This window comes from Mesoplodon densirostris, chromosome 6 (genome assembly GCF_025265405.1).
Source record: "Mesoplodon densirostris isolate mMesDen1 chromosome 6, mMesDen1 primary haplotype, whole genome shotgun sequence".
Taxonomy (NCBI): domain Eukaryota; kingdom Metazoa; phylum Chordata; class Mammalia; order Artiodactyla; family Ziphiidae; genus Mesoplodon; species Mesoplodon densirostris.
The window spans coordinates 6,287,761-6,311,663 of NC_082666.1; the positions used below are offsets into that span (position 1 = coordinate 6,287,761).

The 23,903-nt window shown below is 42.5% G+C and overlaps 1 protein-coding gene across 2 annotated transcripts in view; it reads right to left on the bottom strand.

Moving 5' to 3' along the window:
- The window catches only part of GPR107 (G protein-coupled receptor 107), a 70,890-nt gene extending 47,386 nt beyond the window's left edge, over nt 1-23,504 (bottom strand). The window contains exons 1-7 of one of the 2 annotated variants that reach the window (XM_060102491.1): nt 23,172-23,504; nt 6,941-7,063; nt 6,374-6,424; nt 6,043-6,122; nt 4,862-5,001; nt 2,932-2,969; nt 1,294-1,350 (exon numbers count right to left, since the gene is read on the bottom strand). In XM_060102491.1, coding sequence (XP_059958474.1) covers nt 1,294-1,350; nt 2,932-2,969; nt 4,862-5,001; nt 6,043-6,122; nt 6,374-6,424; nt 6,941-7,063; nt 23,172-23,312 — 630 coding nt within the window. In that variant the 5' untranslated portion in view covers nt 23,313-23,504. The remainder of the gene's footprint in view (nt 1-1,293; nt 1,351-2,931; nt 2,970-4,861; nt 5,002-6,042; nt 6,123-6,373; nt 6,425-6,940; nt 7,064-23,171) is intronic. The other variant, XM_060102490.1, reaches the window with a different exon arrangement.
- Between the last annotated feature and the right edge of the window lie 399 nt (nt 23,505-23,903).

Consider the following 23,903-nt stretch of genomic DNA (forward strand, 5'->3'; position numbering starts at 1 on the left):
GAGAAGGTGACATTTGAGCAAAGACTTGAAGGAGGAAGAAATTGATCACACAGATTCTGAGGGATGAATGTTCCTCCAGCAGGTACAGCTAGAGCAGAGCCCAAGGCCTGACCTTTTCTAGGAGCAGCAAGGTGGCCTGTGTAGCTGGAAGCGAGTAATAAGCAGGGGCTGGGGAGGAAACAGGAGCTGAGGTCAGAAAGTTGACAGCAGCCGGACCACGCAGGCTTGCAGGCCACGTGGAAGGACTCGGGCTTTTACTCTGAGACAGATGGGAAGCTGCCGAGGATTCAGAGCAGATGAGCGCCCCCAAAGCTCTCAGTTATTAGCTGTTAATACCGACGGCCACTGAACTTGAAAGAACATATAAAAATCGTTAGATAGGCGAAAGAATCCACGGTGAAAGAAATCAGAAGAGCAGACGCAGGGGTGGGGGACTTTCGGAGATGGTGAAAATACAGAGAAGCTTGAGAGTGGGTTATGTGGGTGCACGCAGGTGTCAGAACTGATTGAACCATACACGTAAGACCTGGGCATTTCCCTCTAAGCAAATTATACCTCAATTAATGAAAACTGGTTAGAAAAGAGACAGTGATTCTTACAAATTAATGATAAAAGATTATTTGTATAGTGCTTTACAAAGCACTTTTACTTTTGAAGAATGATACACCTAACAACCCTGTGAGACACGTGCCCTCATTTTCCATGTTCAGATCATTCAAGGGCGAGGTTCAGAAGCTGACTGAGCTGTCCAAGGTCACCAGCTAGCACATGGGCTCTGAGGTCCAGTCCAGTGTCCTCCCCCGGACCCCACACACGAGCTGCGATGCTGCCATAAACACCCGTGCGCAGTTAACAAGGGTGACAGCTAAGCAGGTCACTCAGGCCTCTAAGGCTCAGTGAACTCATCTCTGAAATGACAACATCACCCTAAAAGATCACAATGGTCCTTTCAGGTACAGAAGTCTGTGTTTCTGACACACTCTGAATGGGAGGCAGCATGGGACTGGAGAGGCAGAGGTGTGGGGACAGCCAGGGAGAACTGGGTTGGAATCCGGGCCTCCTCACTCACACTGGACATAACACTCTGAGTTATTCTCTCTCAGAGATTTACGATTTGATAAGTGGTGGCTAACAATACCCACCTTGTAGGTTATGGAGAGAGCTACTGTATTCAAGTGACTGACACGTAGCATACCTAAATTACTACTCCTAAATTCAAATTTTCTATAAAAATTCCCCCTTCTACATGGTAGAGATAAATTCTACGAAGCTTGACTGAAAGAGAATACATACCTGAAATGAAACTGCCCCATCATTATTACGAACAGAAAAGGATTTCTCTCCTGTTGCCTAAAAAAGACAGTAACAACCTATTTTAGAATGAGACTGGTGGAAAAAGCATGCTAATAAAAATAAAAATTCTAAAACTCCAAAACATGCTTTTCTTAAACCCAAGCTTTCTTCAAAAGCTCACTGAAAAAGAAATTCACCATTTTTTCAAGATGTATGAAATCACCTTTCACAGAGAATGGTAATTCTTTTACCCATTTCCTTTTCTCATCTACCTCTTGTCTCTTCAATACCCCCTATTCACTAGTGACCACCTCTCTAGTCTTAAAGGTTCAGCTAGACAACGGATGCCAACCCAGGTCACACCCTGGCACGGCACCTGGGCTCCATCCCCGACTTCAAATGATCTACATACTGCCACCGGTACAACGGACTAAAGGTAAGTAACAAAAAGAAGGAACTACTGATCCATGGAACAACACGGGCGAACCTAAAATAATTATGCTAAATGAAAGAAGACAAAAAAGAGTAGGTACTGCATAATTCATTTATAGCAGCTTCTGTAAAACGTATCTATAGTTATGGATCAGTTGTTACTTAGGGACAGGAAGGTGACAAAGGGACAGGAGAAACCTCTGGGGTGATGGACAGGTTCACTCTCTTGTTGTGGTGGTGGTTTCACAGGTGTACACACAAGCCAAAACTTATCAAATTGTCACTTTAAATATGTGCAGTTTATTAAGTATCAATTATACTTCAATAAAGCCATTAAAATAAAACAAAATAAAATACCGCCATTTGGATGTCCCATCACTGAAAAACCAAGATATCCCAAACCAAAACTTTCCCGTTTTTCCTTCTGCTATTTCTACGTCCTACACCTCTGGGCAGGGGGGAAATCTACCTCTTCTCCTACCCTCCCACCACCCCCAAATGACCTCCTAGACTGATTCCAAAGCTCTGCGCTAGTTCAGATCCTCATCACCCTAAACCTGTATTATCACAACAGTATTCCTCCTGGTCCCTCTAATTTCACTGTCTCCCTCTCCCTACACATTCCTTCAGAACTATGACCTTCCCTTAACACCTTCTGTATCACATTCCATCCTTGTCAAGAACACATGATGACTTCCTGTTTTCTGTGCATCGATGCCTTCAATTTTCCAGCCCTCTGTTATCTAAGACACCTCTCTCTGCTCCCAAACAGGTACCTTTTACTTCCAATAGGCCAGTGCCCAGCACCTGTCACGCTCATCTCCACTTCCGGTCTTTGCTCATGATGGTCTTCATCTCCTTCGTTCTCTTCTTCCCCAAACAATCTACCAAACTTCAAGCCCTGGTGACGCCTCCCTCCAGAGGGCTCTCCGAGAGCCCACTTCCCTCTCCTCTCACTATCTGAGCCTCTATCATGTAAGTGCTGTATAGCTCAGCACTCAGTCTTACTTTGAAATTGTTTCCGAGTGCCTAAGTTATCTCCCCAAACAGAAGGCAACCCCCTGTAGATCAGGCATGCAGATGTATGTGTGAGCACCTGTGTGTGTACATATATACATATGTATATACATTCCTATATGCACACACATACACAGACATACATATACACCCAGGAAAGCTGAGAGCATAAGTCAGGTTATTTCTTACCTTTGAATCCACTGTACTTCTTTCAGACTTTGCACTGTCTAGAAGCGGAAACATTTAAGAGCTATTATTGCATGATTCAGCTCATATGTATATTACAGTATGATTTTATGAGACTCTAGCTCGTCTAATATCAAATAATTCAAACAATCAAAACGGTGAGGCCACGTGCCATCTAGTGAAATGCCATCTGCTTAGAACCCCAAACACTCCTGAGCTGTAGAAGCCGCAAATGGCAACCTGTTCTATTATAAATGCAATCTAATAAATGATAATACTCAGTACAGACGAGGGAAATCATCTCTAAATAACCTAGTGCATGTTACTGTCAGAGATACCACGTGGAATGACTTCCTTATCTTCTAAGTAATTACATTTGAAAACAGATCATTGTTTAAAATACATATATATATAATATATGAAATTTATTTATATACACGGAAAAATAGGAAATAATATTAGCATAAAGCATACTATTTTTATTTCCACATCAAGGAGTGTAGAAATTGCTAATGACTTCTTTCAATGAAAAGAGAGGGCATCTGTGTCTTATTTTTACTTAAGACCCTCTTTGTGAGGAAGACAGCATCTCAAACTCCCTGCAGGAAGGGAGAGAGTTTCAGAATAAAAAGAAGGAAAAGAAGATTTTCTGCCTAGGGAATGGTTATGTGAGCCTGAGGAACCTGGACAAGGAGGAGATGGTGAACATACGTGAAACTACCTCATCACACAAATGTAACATTTCTGCACATCTTTTAACCTGGGTTAGAATTTTGACAAACTGAGAAAAAGACACATAAATAATACAATAAATAGTTATCTTTAAAGCACTCATATAAATTATTAGATAAACCTAACGGTTAATGAAAGAGGTGATAAATATAAATTGGTTAATCAACATATGGAGGAAAAGAGCAGCCTCAGTAATACGAGTGACTTCAGGGCTTCCTTGGTGGCACAGTGGTTGAGAGTCCGCCTGACAATGCAGGGCACACGGGATCGAGCCCTGGTCCGGGAGGATCCCACGTGCCGCAGAGCAACTAGGCCCGTGAGTCACAACTGCTGAGCCTGCGCGTCTGGAGCCTGTGCTCCGCAACAAGAGAGGCCGAGACAGTGAGAGGCCTGCGCACCACGATGAAGAATGGCCCCCGCTTGCCACAACTAGAGAAAGCCCTCGCACAGAAACGAAGACCCAACACAGCCAAAAATAAATAAATACATTAATTTTTTAAAAAAAGTGACTTCAAAATCAAGAATACCTTTTTGCCTTTCACTTTAGAATTTAAAAAACAAAACAAAACCAAAAACCCAGTATTGTCTAGGACATGGTGACGTGGGCACTATTCTTATATATTTCCCAACAGGAGTATAAATTCACACAACTCATATGGAGAGGAATGAAAATATGTATCAATATTCTCAAAAGTATTCATATCCTTTGAACCAGAGATTCCAATTCTGGGAACCCATCCTAAAGAAAGTTCTACATATGAAAAAAAATCTACAAATAACAATGTCTGATGTAGCAATGTTTTACTATAATAGCATCAAGGTAGAATATGTCTCTTTAAGGGGAAAGGCTGAGCAAATTACAGTATCCATTTAATGAGATATCTAATAAGTATGAAATAACTTAAAGTTGAGTGAACAGGGATGCTTATAAAATTATAAACGTATGAGTTTTAAAAATCAAATATTCTAGACTTAGGAAACAAGTTTAGAAGGAAATATAAATTACTAAAATTCTAACACAGGGAGTAAGGAGAAATGACATTTCTTCTCCCACCTTTTCCACATTTTTCTTTGTTACATATTTTTATATCACCTCAAAAATAAAATAATGCTAAGATCATATTTGTTTTTACTTAGGAACAAAAAAGAATCTACAAATCAGGGTAGTGAAGAAAATGCTAGCTTCTACCTCACAGTTTACCTTGTTTTTTCTGAGTCTGGCTGCCTGCTGAAACAGCGTTAACACCAGGCTCCTGGCTCTGACCAAGGACTTTCTCATCCTTGCTGAAGATGATCTTTGGTAACTGGGTACCAGCTTCTGGTGGAGATTTTATTCGCACTCTATATTCAAACAAGACAGAAGAAAAAGAGTTCAAGGTAATGCTTATGGCCAGTAAGTGTTATAAGTTAGGTGTTGTTTCCAGCTCTAAATCCATCATCTCATGCAGTCCCATGATGTCCTATGATGTAGATTCTATTATCCGCATTTTACAGATGTTGAAATGAAAGCTCAGAAAGGTTAAAGAACCTGCCCAAGAGTAGTAAGCTAGTGAGCAGCTGGGCGAGGACCTGGGCAGTCTCACTCTAAAGCTTAAGTTCATAGCAACCATACAATTCTGAGGTACACATTCCCCCCTAAGTATGTGCAATGTGTTCAACAAATTGGTGTACCAGGGAAAAGGAACAAGAGGTAAAAAAAAAAAAAAAAAAAAAAAAACCCAGTAAGATGTTAAAGTGAAGCCTTGGGGAGCACGCGAGGGGCAGTGAGCACTGTTAGTAGCCCACCTAATATGCATTTCCTCCCTCCTCCCTGCTTACCAGACCGCAATTTTGTTTGCCCCATCCCGCCTGAGGAGGAACAAGCAAGTTTCCATGCCTGAGCGGACACACAGCCTCAGCTGGCACCATCACTCGTACCAAGGGGAGCATGTCTAGCACTGAACGGGGCGGAGCCTTCCTCTCTTCCCCTTAGCTGGATGCGGACAATGACGTCACTTCACTGAACACACCATGCTATTTCACACCATTCTGCCTTTGTATATCACGTTCCCTTTGCCTAAAATGCTCTTCCCTTTCCTATTCATCTGTAAAGTCGATTCATGAGAAGGGCGGGCGCACCAACACTTCTCTGAAGCCTTCCCTTCTCTTCTGCAATCCTCAGTCTCTCTGCTCTACTACTTCTCTAGTTTGCTGTGATCGTTTGCTCCCTCACCCATCTAGAAGCTCCTCCAGGACTGGACCTCTGTCTTCCTCATCTTGTTTTTAATCTCCGGCACTCAGCAAAATATCTGGCATGTGGCAGACAATAAATGGTAACTTAACGACCAAATTCCCCCTAACTTTACTCTAGGATTGAACTGAAGGATTAGTAGAATTACTTACTCACTTCTGGAGATGTCTAGGATTAGAAGGGTGACAGAGGCAGACTGTTTCTTTAAAATACAGTAATTCACATCTTCATCCTGAGAAAGGAAGACCCAATTACACACCACCTTATTCAGTCACACTAGAGTAAGAAGAAAACGTTTTCAGGAACAAAGCAAATAAGTGGCCCAGACTCCGTTCAAATAACACAACTGTGGGTGTTCAGAGATGCTTGCAAGTTAAAGCCACTACCACCTCAAGAAAACAGCACTGACAGAAGCAGGGTGTTTCCACGCAGTGTCTTGGGTTCAAGTGAAGGGAGGGATCAGGTCAAGCATTTGATACTCACCAGGTAAGAAGAAAATCCATCATTCTTTGTGCGGTCTAGGCTGAATCCAATCTAAGAGGAGGTAAAAACAATGGAAGTAAATAACCACATGATGCCCGGCGCCCTTACCTTCATTACTCCAAGAGCAGAAAGGTGACTCTTTTGGCCTGGCCACCTCTTGGTTTTCTTAGCATTCATGTTGTAAGAAGGATCAGTTGTTACTAAAATTATTCAAGAATTACAACTTGGGCTTCCCTGGTGGCGCAGTGGTTGGGAGTCTGCCTGCCGATGCAAGGGACGCGGGATCGTGCCCGGTCTGGGAAGATCCCACATGCCGTGGAGCGGCTGGGCCCGTGAGCCATGGCCGCTGGGCCTGCGCATCCGGAGCCTGTGCTCCGCAACAGGAGAGGCCAAAACAGTAAAAGGTCCGCATACCGCAAAAAAAAAAAAAAAAAAAAAAAAAAAGAATAAAACCATCTGACGCTTGCTCACAAGTTTAATTTTCTCTACATTCTGATACTTCATATTTAAGTATGGGATGAAGCTTTCACCTAAGCAACAGAAAAGATCTCCTGGAAAGGCACTTACCGTTGTGTCCTTGTCTGTGGCTCCTTCAGGCTCATTCACGGAAAGGCTACTGACATTCACCATCATGTACCCGTTCCTGAAGAATCCAAAGGTGTTCAGATGAACCTTATGCCTCACATCGTCCTAAAAGGATTTGCGGTGGTGGAATTAGTAACATGGAGAAGTTAACTTGATGAGTTAACCTATTCATTTGCTTGGAAAACTATGGTTATCTAGGTCCCTGCTACCTAACCAATGTTTCTATATATTCAATAATATAGACAGCTGTGGGGCCTTTTCTTGCTCCCAAAGCTGAAGAAGACTCATCAGAAACTCATAACATAGCAACAATTTTGCAGAAGGAAACACACAATAGATTCGATTCATTCCAGTGTATCTGTAAGGGTCCCGGGGGCAGACTCGATGGCCTGTGGAATGTGGATTCCAGGAAAGGAGGAACAGTCATCCTCCCATGCTTCCTTCAAGTACAAGGCCTGGCATCCAGTAGGCACTCAAAACATGGAGGCGGGGGAGGGGGGCATGGAGGGAGGGAGAAGAGGCCAAAGCTGCTCCAAGAATACACTCATTCATATGAACCTTCTTAGGCGTTTTGGTGTAACCGGCTCCTCCCACTGCAGGACAACAGGAGTAGCTGAACATTACTTGAAACTATCTCAAAATGGTGATTCCAATGTCAACTCAGTCAACAAATTTTAGGGCCAACGGAACAATGGTATTAGTGAGTACTTCTAAAGTTGAGGTTCCACAAAGACGCTTCACATTGTGTAAAGTCATGAGTTTTATATTGAGAATTATTTGCCCAAATGTTCACAGTTATTAAGCAGCTCCTAAATGCAAAGGCATTAGGCTAAGTACTTTTCTAAAACTCGGGTTTGGTTCTTCCTCAAATCTGCATAGTCATTAATGATAGTGTTTGTTTCTTGCTCATATTTTAAAACTCTATCAGTTATTTCTTTCATTTTAAATAGAGCCATCTTACAACATACTGAGGAGCTCTGAAACCCCTAATTCTGTTCTTGGTCATCTCTGCTGACTTTCCTAGCAATTTGTTTCTTTGTGTGAGGGGTAATTTTTTATTTCTAGACTTGGAGCTCCTGGACTTCAGAGGTAGTGTAATTGCAAACACCAAACACCTATGATGAGAGGCTAAGGACCAGATCTTCAGCAGAAAAATCAAACGGACTCCTCCCACTGCCGTTAGGAGGGTTCTATTTCCTAGCCCACTCCTTCATTCGAGGAACAGAGCTGTTGAGAGTCTGCTGTTGTGAGCCGAGGAGAGGGACACAGTCCCAGCGGCCCTCCTGGCCTGCGTCTAGGGCTTTGGCTCCTGCTCTCCCTCACCAGCTGCTCAAAATCCAAGGCTCTGGGTCCAGATTTCTACACCTTGGGGCAGCCCTGGCTTGTGTTATTTTGCCACTGGGGTTTCAGCTCCTTCCCTCCCTCTCCCCTTGATCTGGCCCTGGGACTTTCCCTCCCCTTTCTAGGAGCCCAGCTATGCATTTGCTAGACTTCCTTCCATTTCCAGGTGGGATGGAGGAGCTTGCAGCAAACCAGCACTCCCAGGGAGAAAAAAAAAAAAAAAAAAAAAGCCAGATAAGATAACTTAACTGTTATCTTCCAGAAGTAATCTGCTAGAAGACACTGGAGAGCTGCTAGACCACAAGAACCAGAAAAGCTAAAGCTCCCAGTCTTTCCTGGGACTCTACGAGAGATGAACCTCCACGGAACATGATTTGAGCGGGCATCTTCTCAGTTCTCCCGAAAGTGTGACAAGGCTACTACCATCCTAGACTCACAGGACAGAAATTAATTCAGCTACATATGATGGATCACTTTGGACATCAGGGCTTAATACCCCGGCAAAATCCACAGATGAGAAGGGCTACAGAGGGACAGTGAAGGAAAATGAAAAAATTCCTGCCCCACGCAAGGTGGATGGATCTCACAGACATAACACTAAGCAAAACAAGCCATATTCCCCATAGGTATAACAAATTCAAATTCAAACGTAGGGGGAAATACGCTAAGGCAATAGAGGTCAGGATGGTGGTTGGTTATTCTCAGTAGGGAGAGACTTCCCAGTCACTTGGGGGATGCGGCCTTTAGGAGCTTCTGGAAATGCTTGGTAACATTGTTGCTGGTTGCACAAGTATTCTTACACAGTGGAAATTCACTGAGCTGTATGCTTACAATGAGTATTTTCTTTAGCATGTATATTATACTTCAATAAGTTTAAATTTTGAAAGTATGTTTGTTCTAATTTATCCCGCATTTAGATGCTGTGTAGCAAAAATGGAAGCCTGTTAATTGATTTTTATCTTCACGTAGTCCACCACAATGTCTATTTTCTAGGTTTTGGGGGGAAAATGTTTCAATTGTAACCTTATAACAGTGATTTTTTTCCATACAAACTCTATATTCCTTTACTGTTTTTTTTTCTACTTTTGTATAGCATTTCACTTGATAATACAATGCCATTAAAAACATGTTTTTGAAGAATATTTTAAACAATCACAACAGCATCACAACTCCCTGTTTTCAGCACTTACCAAGAACTGGGTTATGTGCCAAGGGCTTTCCTATGATGTCTAATCCTCACTCAGCCCAGTGTGGTTAAAAGCAGTATCCCCATGACAGGGATGAAGACACAAGTTCAGAGATGAAACGCTACCCAAGACTATGGACACTCTAAGTGGTAAAGCTGGGATTTCAACACAGATCTGACATGAAAGCCATTTTCACACCACTATCCCCTAATATCGGAAAGTAATAACAATATAATATTAAATGCAGGTTGGAGTACCTAGAAGAAATGGGCAAATTCCTAGAAACATATAACTTACCAAGACTCAATCTGAAGAAACAGAAAATCTGAATAAGGAGACTGAATCAGTATTCAAACAGTTAAGGAAAAATTAACACCAGTGTTTCTCAAACTCTTCCAAAAAATTGAAGAGGAGGGAACACTTCCAAACTTATTCTACAAGGCCAGAATCATCCTGACACCAAGCCTATAAGGATACTACAAGAAAAGAAAATTACAAGTTAATATCCCTGATGAACAAAGATGCAAAAATCCTCAACAAAATACTAGCAAACCAAATTCAACAGCACATTAAAAGGCTCATACACCATGATCAAGTAAAATTTATCCCTGGGATGCAAGGATGGTTCAACATATGTAAATCAATAAATGTGATACACCACATTAACAAGGTGAAGGAAAAAATCCTATGATTATCTCAGTAAATGCAGAAAAGGCATTTGACAAATACAACATCCCTTCATGATAAAGATGCTCAACAGATCAGGTATGGAAGGAAGGTACCTCAGCATGATACAGGCTGTAATATGACAAGTCCACAGCTAACATCATACTCAACAGTGAAAAGATGTAAACTTTCCCCCTAAGATCAGGAACAAGGCAAGGATGCCTACTCTCACCATTCAACACAGTACTAGAAGTTCTAGCCAGAGCAATCAGACAAGAAAAAGAAATAACAGGTATCCAAATCGGAAAGGGAAAAGTAAAACTGTCTCTGTTCAGAGATGACATGATCTTATATATAGAAAACACTAAAGACTCCTCCAAGAAACTATTAAAACTAATAAATTCATGTGACTTCCCTGGTGGTGCAGTGGTTAAGACTCTGCACTTCCAATGCAGGAGGCCTGGGTTCAAATCATTGTCAGGGAACTAGACCCCACAAGCATGCTGCAACTAAGAGTTCCCATGCCACAACTAAGGAGCCCACCAGCCACAACTAAGACCCGGTACAACCAAATAAATAAATAAATAAAATATTTTTTAAAACCTAATAAACAAATTCAGTAAAGTTGCAAGACAAAATCAACATACAAAAATTAGTGGCATTTCTTATACAATAACAAAATATCTGAAAGAGAAATAAAGAAAACAATTCTATTTTCAATAGCATAAAAAAAACAACAGGGACCTCCCTGGTGGTCCAGCGGGTAAGACTCTGCACTCCCAATGCAGGGGGCCCAGGTTTGATCCCTGATCAGGGAACTAGATCCCACATGAATGTCACAACTAAAATTTCACATGCTGCAACTAAGAAGTCCGCAGGTCACAACTAAAGATCCTGCATGCCGCAACGAAGATCCCACATGCTGCAACTAAGACCCACTGCAGCCTAAATAAATAAATATTAAAAAAAAAACTTTGGAATGAATTTTACCAAGGAGAAGAAAGAACTATAAACTGAAAATGACAAAAACACTGATGAAAGAAATTAAAGAAGATACAAATAAATGGAGACATAAGCTGTATTCATGGACTGGAAGAATTAACATTGTTAAAATGTCCATTCTATCCATATCATTCAGTGTAATCCCTATCAAAATTCCAGTGGCATTTTTCACAGAACTAGAACAATCCTAAATTCACATGGTACCACAAAGACCTTAAAGCAATCTTGAGGAACAAGAACAAAGCTGAAGGCATCACACTGACTGATTTCAAAATGTATTACAAAGTTATAGTAATCAAAATAGGATGGTACTAGCATAAAGACATATAGACCAATGGAAGAGAATATAGAGCCCAGAAATAAATCCACTCATTTATGTTCAACTGATCTTTGACAAAGCTGCCAAGAACACGCAGTGGGGAAAGTATAGTCTCTTCAATAAATGGTGTTGGGAAAACTGTATATCCACATGCAGAAGAATGAAACTGGACCCTTTTCTCACACCATATAAAAAATCAGCTCAAAATGGATTAATGGGGCCTCCCTGGTGGCGCAGTGGTTAAGAGTCCGCCTGCCGATGCAGGGGATACGGGTTCGTGCCCCGGTCTGGGAGGATCCCATATGCCGCGGAGCGGCTGGGCCCGTGAGCCATGGCCGCTGGGCCTGCGCGTCCGGAGCCTGTGCTCCGCAACGGGAGAGGCCGCAACAGTAAGAGGCCCGCATACCGCAAAAAGAAAAAAAAAAAAATGGATTAATGACTTAAATGTGAGACCTGAAACTGTAAAACTACTACAAGAAAACATAGGAAAACAGCTTCTTCTTCTTCTTTTTTTTTTTTTTGCGGTACACGGGCCTCGCACTGTTGCGGCCTCTTCCGTTGCGAAGCACAGGCTCTGGACGCGCAGGCTCAGCGGCCATGGCTCACGGGCCCAGCCACTCTGCGGCACGTGGTATCCTCCGGGACCAGGGCACGAACCCGCGTCCCCTGCGTCGGCAGGCGGACTCTCAACCACTGCGCCACCAGGGAAGCCCGAAAACAGCTTCTTAACAATGGTCTGGGCAATAACTTTTTGGATAGAAACCAAAGGCACAGGCAACAAAAGAAAAATAGACAAATGTGACTACATCAAACAAAAAAGCTTCTGCACAGCAAAGAAAACAATCAACAGAGTGAAGAGACAACCTATGGAATGAGGAAAAATATTTGCAAGCCATGTATCTGATAAGGGGTTAATGTCCAAAATACACAGGGAACTAGAACAACTCAATAGCAAGAAAACAAATATCCTGATTTAAAAATGGATAAAGGCGGCTTCCCTGGTGGCACAGTGCTTAAGAATCTGCCTGCCAATGCAGGGGACACGGGTTCAAGCCCTGGCCTGGGAAGATCCCATATGCTGCGAAGCAACTAAGTCCATGAGCCACAACTACTGAAGCCCGCGTGCCACAACTACTGAAGCCTGCGCGCCTAGAGCCTGTGCTCTGCAACAAGAGAAGCCACGGGCTTCCCTGGTGGCGCAGTGGTTGAGAGTCCGCCTGTCGATGCAGGGGACACGGGTTCGTGCCCCGGTCCGGGAAGATCCCACATGCTGCGGAGAGGCTGGGCCCGCGAGCCATGGCTGCTGGGCCTGCGCGTCCGGAACCTGTGCTCCGCAACGGGAGAGGCCACAGCAGTAAGAGGTTCGCGTACAGCAAAAAAAAAAAAAAAAAAAAAAGAGAAGCCACGAGGATGAGAAGCCCGCTCACCACAACTAGAGAAAGCCCGCGCCCAGTAACAAGACACAACACAGCCAAAAATAAATAAATAAATATTTTTAAAAAAAGGATAAAGGATCTGAATAGACATTTCTCAAAAGAAGACACAAAAGGTGCTCAATATCACCAATCATCAGGGAAATGTAAATTAAAGCCACAATGAAACATCACCTCACACATGTTAGAATGGCTATTATCAGAAAGTCAAAAGACTACAAGTGTTGATGAGGGAGTGGAGACAAGGGAACTCTTGTACACTGTTGGTGGGAATGTAAATTAGAAGAGTCATTATGGAAAACAGTATGAAGGTTCCTCAAAAAATTAAAATTAGAACTCTAGGGAATTCCCTGGCAGTCCAGTGGTTAGGACTCACTGTTTTCAATGCCGTGGCCCAGGTTCAATCCCTGGTTGGGGAACTAAGATTCCATAAGACGCGGGTGCGGCCAAAAAAAAAAACTCTATATGATCCAGCAATCCCACTTCTGGGTATAAATCCCAAGGAAGTAAAATCACTCTCTTGAAGAGATAGCTGTAACATTAGTCACAATAGCCAAGATATGGAAACAACCTGAGTAGCTGTCAGCAGATAAATGGATAAAGAAAATGTGTTTATGTATGAACTATTTTTCAGCCTTAAAAAAGAAGGAAACCTTGTCATCTGCAACAACACAGATGAACCTGGAAGATATTACGCTAAGTTAAATAAGCCAGACACACAAAGACAAATACTGCACAGTCTCACTTATATGTGGAACCTAAAAAAGTTGAATTCTAAGAAGCGAAGAGCAGAATGGTGGTTACCAAGGCTGGGGGTAGAAGGAAATGGAAAGATGTTGGTCAAAGGGTACAAAGTTTCAGATACGCAGGATGAGTAAGTTCTGCAGATTTAATATACAACGTGGTGACTACAGTTAACAATACTGTATACTTGGGGCTTCCCTGGTGGTACAGTGGTTAAGAATCCGCCTGTCAATGCAGAGGACACGGGTTCGAGCCCTGGTCTGGGAAGATCCCATGTGCCACGGAGGAACTAAGCCCGTGAGCCACAACTACTGAGCCCACGTGCCACAATTACTGAAGCCCACACACTCTAGGGCCTGTGCTCCACAATAAGGGAAGCCACTGCAATGAGAGGCCCATGCACCACGACGAAAGTAGCCCCCGCTCACCGCAACTAGAGAAAGCCCGCACGCAGCAACAAAGACCCAACCAGCAACAAAGACCCAACGCAGCCAAAAATAAATAAATAGATAGATAAATTTATTTAAAAAAAAATACTGTATACTTGAAATCTAAGAGAGTAAATCTTAACTATTCACACACATACATACAATTTTTGTTTGACAATTATAGCTCAATAAAGCTAAAAAAATATTAAATGCAAAGAACAGAAACAAACTATATACAGTTAAGAGTTAAATTTGTTTTAAAAAATTAAAAGGTATATATATTTACAATTATTTATAAAGGATTTGAAAGAAATTCATCAAACCATGAAAAGGTTAGTACCAGTGGGATGGTGGGTAGCAATTTTTTCTTTATACTTTTCTATATTTTCTAAATTTCTAACAAAGACCATGTGTTAATCTGTAATTACAAAAAAAAAAATCAATCGTTATTTCTAAGTATTACCATTTGCCAGTAATAACTGCAGGACCCTCGCCTAACCTAACCCCTGACACTCCATTTTAAGCTATCATGTCACCATATCAAATAAGATACGTATGGAAGTGACTTTGTAAACTGTATTTCACTATACAAATCATAGAGACACAAACTTTGAGATTGAAAGTAACCAGGAAGGTCAAACATTTTAACCACTCATTCAACTTTGATTTAATTCAATGTAAATAAACCAATATTTACAAAACACCCCTAAGGGCTGAGGCCCAAGAAGTGATAAATACTCAGTCTCAAAAAAAATCTCCAACAGCCAGGCCTAACTGTCCAGGAACAAGGAAACCTCTCCTTCTACCAAGAGGAAGCCAGAGATCTGGGGGCCCTGGGATGAACATCCCACCCACTGTAATTAAGTGCTACAGCCAGAGTGCTACAGGCAACATCTGGGGATGGGGTGTGAGAGGGGAAGAGAGAAGCCTCAGCACTCACATCTGTCCCTCCAGATACTCTCCCACATAAGAGGCAGCAATGTCAGTGTCTTGGCAGAGTGACAAAGTAAAAGGAGGCAAGGCAAGGAGTTGCCAAAGTGGGGTGAAGATGACAATATCTGACACAAGCAATGAAGATTTAATTACATTTTCAAAGCCCACTCAATCATTTCCATTAGCACTGAACCAGCAGTAAGGTTTGTCTGTTTCTCCAAGGATCACAGAGATCGCAAACATTTGACCTTATACCCAGTACTGTGTTAGGAAGAACTCTATCACCATTCACTCTTATTACAATACTATAAGACAGGTGTTGTTATGCCCATTTTACACATGAGGCTCAGAGTGGTAAAACTTGCTTAAAATCATAATGTTAGTAGGTGGCAAAGCCAGTATTCTAACTCAGGTTTGTTTAAAACCCAAACCTGTGCTCTTATCCATCTCATACTTTTTACAGGGACTCCCCTGGTGGTCCAGTGGTAAAGAATCTGTCTTCCAATGCAGGAGATGAGTGTTCAATCCCTAGTCGGGGAACTAAGATCCCACATGCCGCGTGGTGCAGCCGAAAAAGAAAAAAAGAAAATTAATACTTTTTACAACCAAATAAATGGTTATCTTTTGTTTGCTTTAAAATTTTTTTATTATAGAAAATTTCAAGCCATCAACTGTGATCAATTTTGTTCCCTTACATTCCTCCCCATATAGGGGAGGAATAAAAAAATAACCATAAAAACAAGTTATATTCCTAATCACAGTAAACTGCTTATCAAGTTAATTAAATGAATTTGTTCACTCATGAGAAGTCAAGGCTACCAGAATATAAACAAAATACAGGACTGTTCCCAGGTACATATTTATATGGTTGACTGTAAAAACTTATACTTTTTCGTGGCCTTCCTTAGCAGATTTATGTTATCTGAAGTTGGTGGAAACATAATTGGCCCACAGTTATAATCTCAAAAGTACTAGTTCAAACAAAGACATAAGCATTAGTTTGATGATGAAGATGAAGCGAGAAGCGATAAGCCATCTGAATTAATGTATACTTAATTTATCATAGAGGATCTCAGAAAAAAATGCAGCATCAGATTATTCTGGATTATTTCAGATTATTCTGAAAGGTTTTTTTGGTAAATAAATAAATAAATAAATAAATTTATTTATTTATTTATTTATTTATTAATGCATGCATGCATGCTGTGCCGGGTCTTAGTTGCAGCACGCCAGATCTTAGTTGCAGCATGCATGCAGGATCTAGTTCCCCGACCAGGGATCCAACCTGGGCCCCCTGCATTGGGAGTGCAGAGTCTTACCCACTGGACCACCAAGGAAGTCCCCTGAAAGGTTTGTTCTTATTTGCAATAAACTACTTTGTAAAATTAAAACTTTAAGATTATTGAAATTCTAAGCCAAATATTTACCCAAAAAGTTTATTTAAAATGTGAAGTTTTGGGGCTTCCCTAGTGGCGCAGTGGTTAAGAATCCACCTGCCAATGCAGGGGACATGGGTTTGAGCCCTGGTCCGGGAAGATCACACATGCTGCGGAGCAACTAAGCCCGTGTGCCACAACTACTGAGCCTGTGCTCTAGAGCCCGCAAGCCACAACTACTGAGCCCGCGTGCCGCAACTACTGAAGTCCATGCACCTAGAGCCCGTGCTCCGCAACAAGAGAAGCCACCGCAATGAGAAGCCCGTGCACTGCAACAAAGAGTAGCTCCCGCTCGCCACAACTAGAGAAAGCCCACGCGCAGTAATGAAGACACAACACAGCCAAAAATAAAAATAAATTAAATTAATAAATTTATTTTTTAAAAAGTGAAGTTTTGGGTCTTAATTATGGGTGCAATTTTTTTTCTCTTCTTGTTTTCTGTTTGCATGCAACTTTATTTTTCCCACCACAAATGCTTTACCAGCATTTAAGAACATACATACACTGAAAAGTATACTCTTACTGAAGTAAGTTTTCCTAAAATTTCTGGTCTACAGAGAAGATCTGAAATTAAAAGCCAGCAGGGGGCTAATAAACATGCTGAGATCCTGAACCTCACCAACAGTCAACTTAAAACAAGATATCACCTTTTCCCCATCAGGCTGGCATAAGCTAAGACATAATGTGCTGTGGAGTATGTGGGTAAACGAACACTCTGAACATGGTCATACTCTACTTGTGGAGTGTAAATTGATAAAACCTTCATAGAGGGCTATTTGGTACCTTTCCTAGGAATCTACTCCACAGAAATACACAAAGATATATGACAAGAATATTCATAGCAGCTTTGTTTATAATAGCTAAAATCAAGCAATAAAAATACACTATAAATTTCCACCAACAAAAGAATGATTTTTAGAAATGGTGAGTCCCTCTTACAATGAAGTATTATTGCAATAGTGAAACAGAAGGAAGTAGACCCATATATACACTTACATTTTTTTAATGTCCACAACTAATAAATGAAAAAGTTCATTCATTCAGCAAGTATTTATTGCGTACCTACGGGCACTGCTCTAGGTTTTGAGAACAAAACACTGAAAAATGAACAAACAGGCCTCTCTCACTGAGCTTACATTCTAGTAGAGACAGACAGATAAGAACAAATAAACAGTATAAGACATCGTCTGCTCAATGGTGATGAGCGCTACAGAGAAATACAGCAGGGAAGGGAGAGGAGGAGGGCGCGCAGCACTGCCACCTAAGCGAGGCTGGTCAGAGAAAGCTTCACTGGAAGGCATCTTTGAACAGGGACTGAGAGGAGGTGGGCACCAGCCTGCAGGCGTAAAGAGGAAGGGCACTTGGGCCTCGGCACCCAGGAGTGCCACCCTCTGGTGAACCTCTGCTTTGTGGACGGAGGACTGCAAGAGGCCAGGATGGCTGGACATTGGCTTAGAAATCATCGAAGAGCTCTGCACACACCCTGACCTGACTTAGATGTTATAAAGTGATTACACCAAAAAACGAAAAGAAAGAAACATACATGTGAGGAATGTGTATATGAAGACCTTAATGTGGAAGGGACACACCAAATGGTACCAGTGGTTAACTTGGAAGAATCCAACTAAGGGGATGGGGAACAGGAAGGACTAGGACTCATAATAGAAAAGCTCTTAGGTCACCAAAAAGCAAACTTACTTGTCATATAATAAATGCTATTTGACTCCTTCAAATGTTTTACGAAAGGTAATTATAACTTCTGTTGTTCTAATCTACACTTTATCCAAGCAAAAAAATTTTTGGTTGTCTGTAAACTATGCCTCTGAAAATGAAGTACTGTATTCAAAAAAATCATTTTTATTTGACTTCAAGAGTGAATAGGATAGTTTTTGTAATCAAATTTAATTTTTAAAAATTACAAATGGGGGGGGAAGCTTCCCTGGTGGCGCAGTGGTTGAGAGTCAGCCTGCCGATGCAGGGGACACGGGTTCGTGCACCGGTCCGGGAAGATCCCACATGCCGCGGAGCGCCTAGGCCTGTGAGCCATGGCCGCTGAGCCTGCGCGTCCGGAGCCTGTGCTCCGCAATGGGAGAGGCCACAGTAGTGAGAGGCCCGCGTACCGCAAAAAAAAAAAAACACAAATGGGGAATTTCCTGGCGGTCCAGTGGATAGGACTCCGTGCTTCCACCGCAGGGGGCCTGGGTTAGATCCCTGGTCAGGGAACTAAGATCCCACATGCTGTGGCCAAAAATACCAAAGACAACTATATTAGGGAAAAAAGAATCAAAGCTCTCCCCTGCCCCCAAGTCACTACTATTTCACCACCTTGTGAAAACTATTCAGAATATGGAGATTTCCCTCTAATCTCTGTTCTATTTTAATATCATTTATTTTGAATTATAAAACTTGCACATGCTCACAGAAAATGTAATTGGAAAAGTACAGAAAAGTAGCTGCAACCTTACCACTCAGGTATAAACTAATAATAATAGTTTGGTGTTTTCCTTTTACATCTAAGAATACTTAAAACACATTTTTCAGTCATTGTAGCTTTTCAGTGGTACTAACCAAACAAAACAGAAAAGTACAGAGCCATAATCTATCACCTTGCTGTTTGGTGGCATCTATAACAAGATCAGCCACGTACTAAGCACTCACAAGCCCACCACCCAGGTGCAAAGAATTTCTATTTTTATAAACACTGGCAACCATACTTTTTCCAGTACTAAGCACTCATTTTAGAAAAACTGGAACACAGACACACATTCATTTCCTCATTCAACATACTCTTCCTGAATCCTCATCTGTGTCAGGCCCTGCGCAATCAATGGTCAGCGAGACAAGCGAGCCCTTGCCCTCAGAAGACTCACAATACCCCTCGCTGTAGAACAGTAAAAGGAATAGCGACAAATACCCAACTACCCACTCCCCACAATTACCAAATGTCTGTATTGTAGTTGCTTCAGAGCCACAGGAAGGGAGGGCAGGAAGGAGGAAAAGAACAGAACTTCATTGACAAAGTGAAGCGCCTTTGTACCTCTACTGAATCCTATTCCCCTCCACCATCGCTTCCCAAGCTCATGAATTGGTTAAATGCGCTTCTATTTTTCACTGGACGTATCCATAACCATAAACATCATATAGCATTGCTATGTTTTTAAAATTTGGATAAACTGTGTCCCAATGTATGTGTATGTCTGGCAACTTGCATTTTCAGACAACACTGTATTCTTTGAGCGCCTAACTGTGCTGATACACTGAATATGCTCTAGTTCCTCACTTTATCTGCTTGTGTTCCATCATTATGTACATCACAGTATATCCATTTCCCCAAAGCATTACTTGTGCATTTAGGTTAATTCCCAATCTTCTGCTGTGACAATGCTGTTATGAACATTCCCTGTACATATCTTATGCATTATGTGTGTGGGGATTGAGGGTATATATATCTAGATGGCACATTTTCAATTTTACTAGAAATTGCCAAATGGATCCCCAAAGTATATGAAAGTTTCCTTACAGCCTTACTGAAACCTGATGTCATCAAACATTTCATTTTTCCCAGTTTTGGGGAAAATCAAGGCTGATGTTGACTGAATTTGCATTTCCTGGTACTTCATGAGTAAGAGCACCTCATCTAGGTTTATCAGCCATTTGGGATTTTCTTCTGTGAAATGCTTTTTTAAAAATATCGTATGTCCGGGCTTCCCTGGTGGCGCAGTGGTTAAGAATCTGCCTGCCAATGCAGAGGACAAGGGTTCGAGCCCTGGTCCGGGAAGATCCCACATGCTGCGGAGCAACTAAGCCCGTGTGCCACAACTACTGAGCCTGCGCTCTAGAGCCTGCGAGCCACAACTACTCAGCCCACGTGCCACAACTACTGAAGCCTGCATGCCTAGAGCCTGTGCTCTGCAACAAGAGGAGCCACCGCAATGAGAAGCCTGCGCACCGCAACGAAGAGTAGCCCCCACTCTGATTTTTAAAAAGTTTAAATCCATTTATGACCAATGGAAATGTGAACCTGATTTGGTATTCCATGATATTAAAGATTAACTTTTTTCTTTGTTATAATGGCACTGTAGTTATATTTTTGAAAGAGTCCCTGTTTCTTATAGGTACATACTGAAATATTTATGGATCAAACAACATGATGACTTTGATTCACTCTAAAATAACATAAGAAGTACTAATGTTGGCACAATATGTAGAAAGGAGAACCCTCACAGATTTCTGGTGGGACTGTAAATGGTATAGTCACTTTGAAAGTGCTTTGGCAGTTTCTTTAGAAGTTAAATACCATATGACCCAGCAATTCTACTCCATTCCTAGCTATCACCCCCCAAAATGAAAACATATGTCCCCACAAAGACTTGCATGTGAGTGTTTGCAGCAATATTATTCACAATAGCCAAAAAATGTCCATTACTGGTGAATGGCTGAGCATAACGTGGGATATGCATACAATGGAATAGTAGTCAGCCATTGAAAGGAATGAATTACTAATACACAGTACAACATGTATGAACCTCAACAACATAAATAAAAGAAGCCACACACAAAAGATCACATACTGTGTGATTCCATTTACATGAACTATCTAGAAAGGGCAAATCTACAGAGACAGAAAGTAGATTAGTGGTTGTCTGGGGCTGGAGGTGGGAATAGGAATTAACTGTAAACCAACACAAGGATCTTACAGAGGTGATGGAAATGTTCTATGGCTGAACAGTGGTGATAGATGCACAACTCAGTAAATTTACTAACAATCACTGAATCGTACACTTAAAATGGGTGAATTTTAATGAATATAAACTATGCCTCAATAAATTTGTTTCAAAAAGTTAAGGAATCTAAAGAAAGAACAAAAGAGAAGAAATTGGAGAAGACTGAGAAAACCAGAAGAATGATGGAAAATGTAGCATGGGATGAGAAAACTGAGTAAAAAATGAAAAGACTTGTTTCTAATTAAAAACTAAAGAATGCAAGTGAGAAGTGATTTGTGTGGGGAAGGGGAGGAATTAGCCACTGGTTAATGGTTACTGAGGCTGGGTGACAGCTACATGGGAGTTCACTATACTATTCTGTCTATTTGGTGTATGGTTGAAATTCTCCTATTTCTCTCAGTCTCAAGCAAAAGAAGATAATCTAATGTTGCTGCTCTGACAGGCTCTCTTCAGGTGATTTCCATTTCCTTGGGCAAAACGACATACTGTTTAAGAGAAAAGGAGCAACTACAGTATTGACTATGGAAAGGGCACCACAGTACTTGAGAAACAATTACAAAGATTAAAAATATTAATTAATTTAGCACAATATGGAGAAACCAATCACCAGAATTACACCAACTCGGATTGCTTCTACCACTGAGGACAGTATACTTTTTCCTCTATACCAACATGGTCAGTATTTATTTACCTACTGATGCTGGCCATCCGACACTTTAATTTTAGAAATGCCCAAAGCCAAGAGACATGATCCAGTGTGTCCTAGTATTAGCTTTGTCTCTAATTTATAAACTACATAAACTCAGTTGCATGACTTCATCTAAGACTCATGATCCCAAACTATAAAGTGAAAGAATTTTAGAAGTTCATCTCTTGGAGTTGTAAACCTGGGGACTAGGGCCTATGGATAAGCTTCCGCAGAATTATAAAGCCCTAGAAATTCCAAGAAAGTTTTGCCTACATTTCTACCTGCATTTTCTGGGGACAGATTCAATACCTTTCAGCAGATTCTCAAAAGGAGCCAAGACTCACTTGGCTTCCTGCGGTTGAGAACCATTTTAATCAGGACACATTTTATTTACAAACAACTGACAGCCAGGGTATGGAGTATGGGTCTGGCCAGGTTTTTTAATCCAGATTCTGTATTCTTTAAACTGTACATTCACAAAATGCAATGCTTTGTTAAAGTACTGTTTTAATAAAGCAAACTTTCTACAATCCCACACTTCTAAGAAAATTGTGTATTATGAAAACAATGCACAAGGCTTTGAGTCATAACGATTTATTTTTCAACTTTCCAGATATATTAACCTGCTGAATCGCCTGGAGGCATGTCTTGAGTTATAAAGCAAGGATCCAGAGGATCATTCTAGGCCTATCATAAATCTCTTCCCTAGACAGACAATGACAGGAGCGAGAGATAAAAAGGCAGGCCCTCTAATTAGAAACATATTTTAAATGTTGGGTTTAAATTTCCGGTTACGTATTTCAAGCGAGATTTGAAATGAAATTCCTCCTGGAGATTCCCGCTTTGATCAGTCCAGAGTGCGCCCGAAGCCGAACGAGGAAATTGAGGCAAAGGTTCTGCCAAGTACAAGGGCATGGACAAGTGGAGACCGCGGACAAGCGAAGTGGGAAATAAAAGTTGGAGGTGAGAAGGGAGGAGGAAAAGCAGGTTGCTGTCGGCAAGGAAGCTAGGGAAACCAGCAGGGACTGCCAGCGCGGCCTCCGGAGTCCTTCGGGGTTACGCCGCAGTTCAGCCCCTTCCCCTCTCTCAGCTCGAATCTTCCTGCCCTTTCCAGACAGACCGAGGCCTCCCGCCATTCCCACAGTTCCCAACAGACCCCTCTCGGAGGGAGGCCGCGCCCGGGAAAAAAGGCGGGAACCCAAAAGCTCACAAACATCCCCCCCTCCTCTGGGCCAAAGTTGCCCCCAGCCCCCGGAAGCGGCCGCGGCCTCCGGCCCCCGGCCCGCTCCTACCCGGCCCCGGTCAGCCTTACCTTGAGCGCCAGGTGGTGGACGCGGCCCAGGCCAGGCTCGGCCAGCAGCTGCAGCAGCCCCAGTAGTGGAAACAGCCGAAGGCCGGCGGCCAGCCGAGGACTGCGGGAGCCCGAGGAGCCGACGGGCGCCGGGGCGGCCATATTTGTTCCAGCATCACCAGCCGCTTCCTCTCCCGCCCACTTCCGGGGGTTAAAGGACGGCGGCCGCCGGAAGGGCCGGGGAGGGGGGTTAGGGGCTCCACGGACAGCGGCGCGGGGACTGTGGCCTTTTTCCTGGAGTGTGGGGCCCGGGAAGTCGCCGAGAGGCCTAAGCCGGCCACTTCGAGGCCGTTCAGTTGGCTTCCGCTGTGAGGACTTTAGGTTAAGCCAGAAGAGGTGGCGCCTCCAGTGGGGACCCTGTGGCGGTTGCCATGGCAGCAATCGCTGGGCAGGACCAGCCCGGTCGTCGCCTCCGCCCGGCGGAGCTTGGAAAGCGACCTTGGGCCTGTGCGACCCGGCCCACCGAGTTACCCCGCTTTCCAAGGGTGGGGGTACCTCCAGGGCGCCTGGCCGTTGATGGGACTGATTTCCCGAGCAGCGTTGACTCGGTGGAAAATGCCAAGTTCGTGGCTTGTCTTTAGTCCTTTGGTTTTTTTGAGGCTCTTCACACTGAAATTTTTGACGAAGTGGTTGTAGTGATATGAATTTATTGAGCCCTTATCAGGCACTTCGTTAGACCTTTGTGTGCATTTT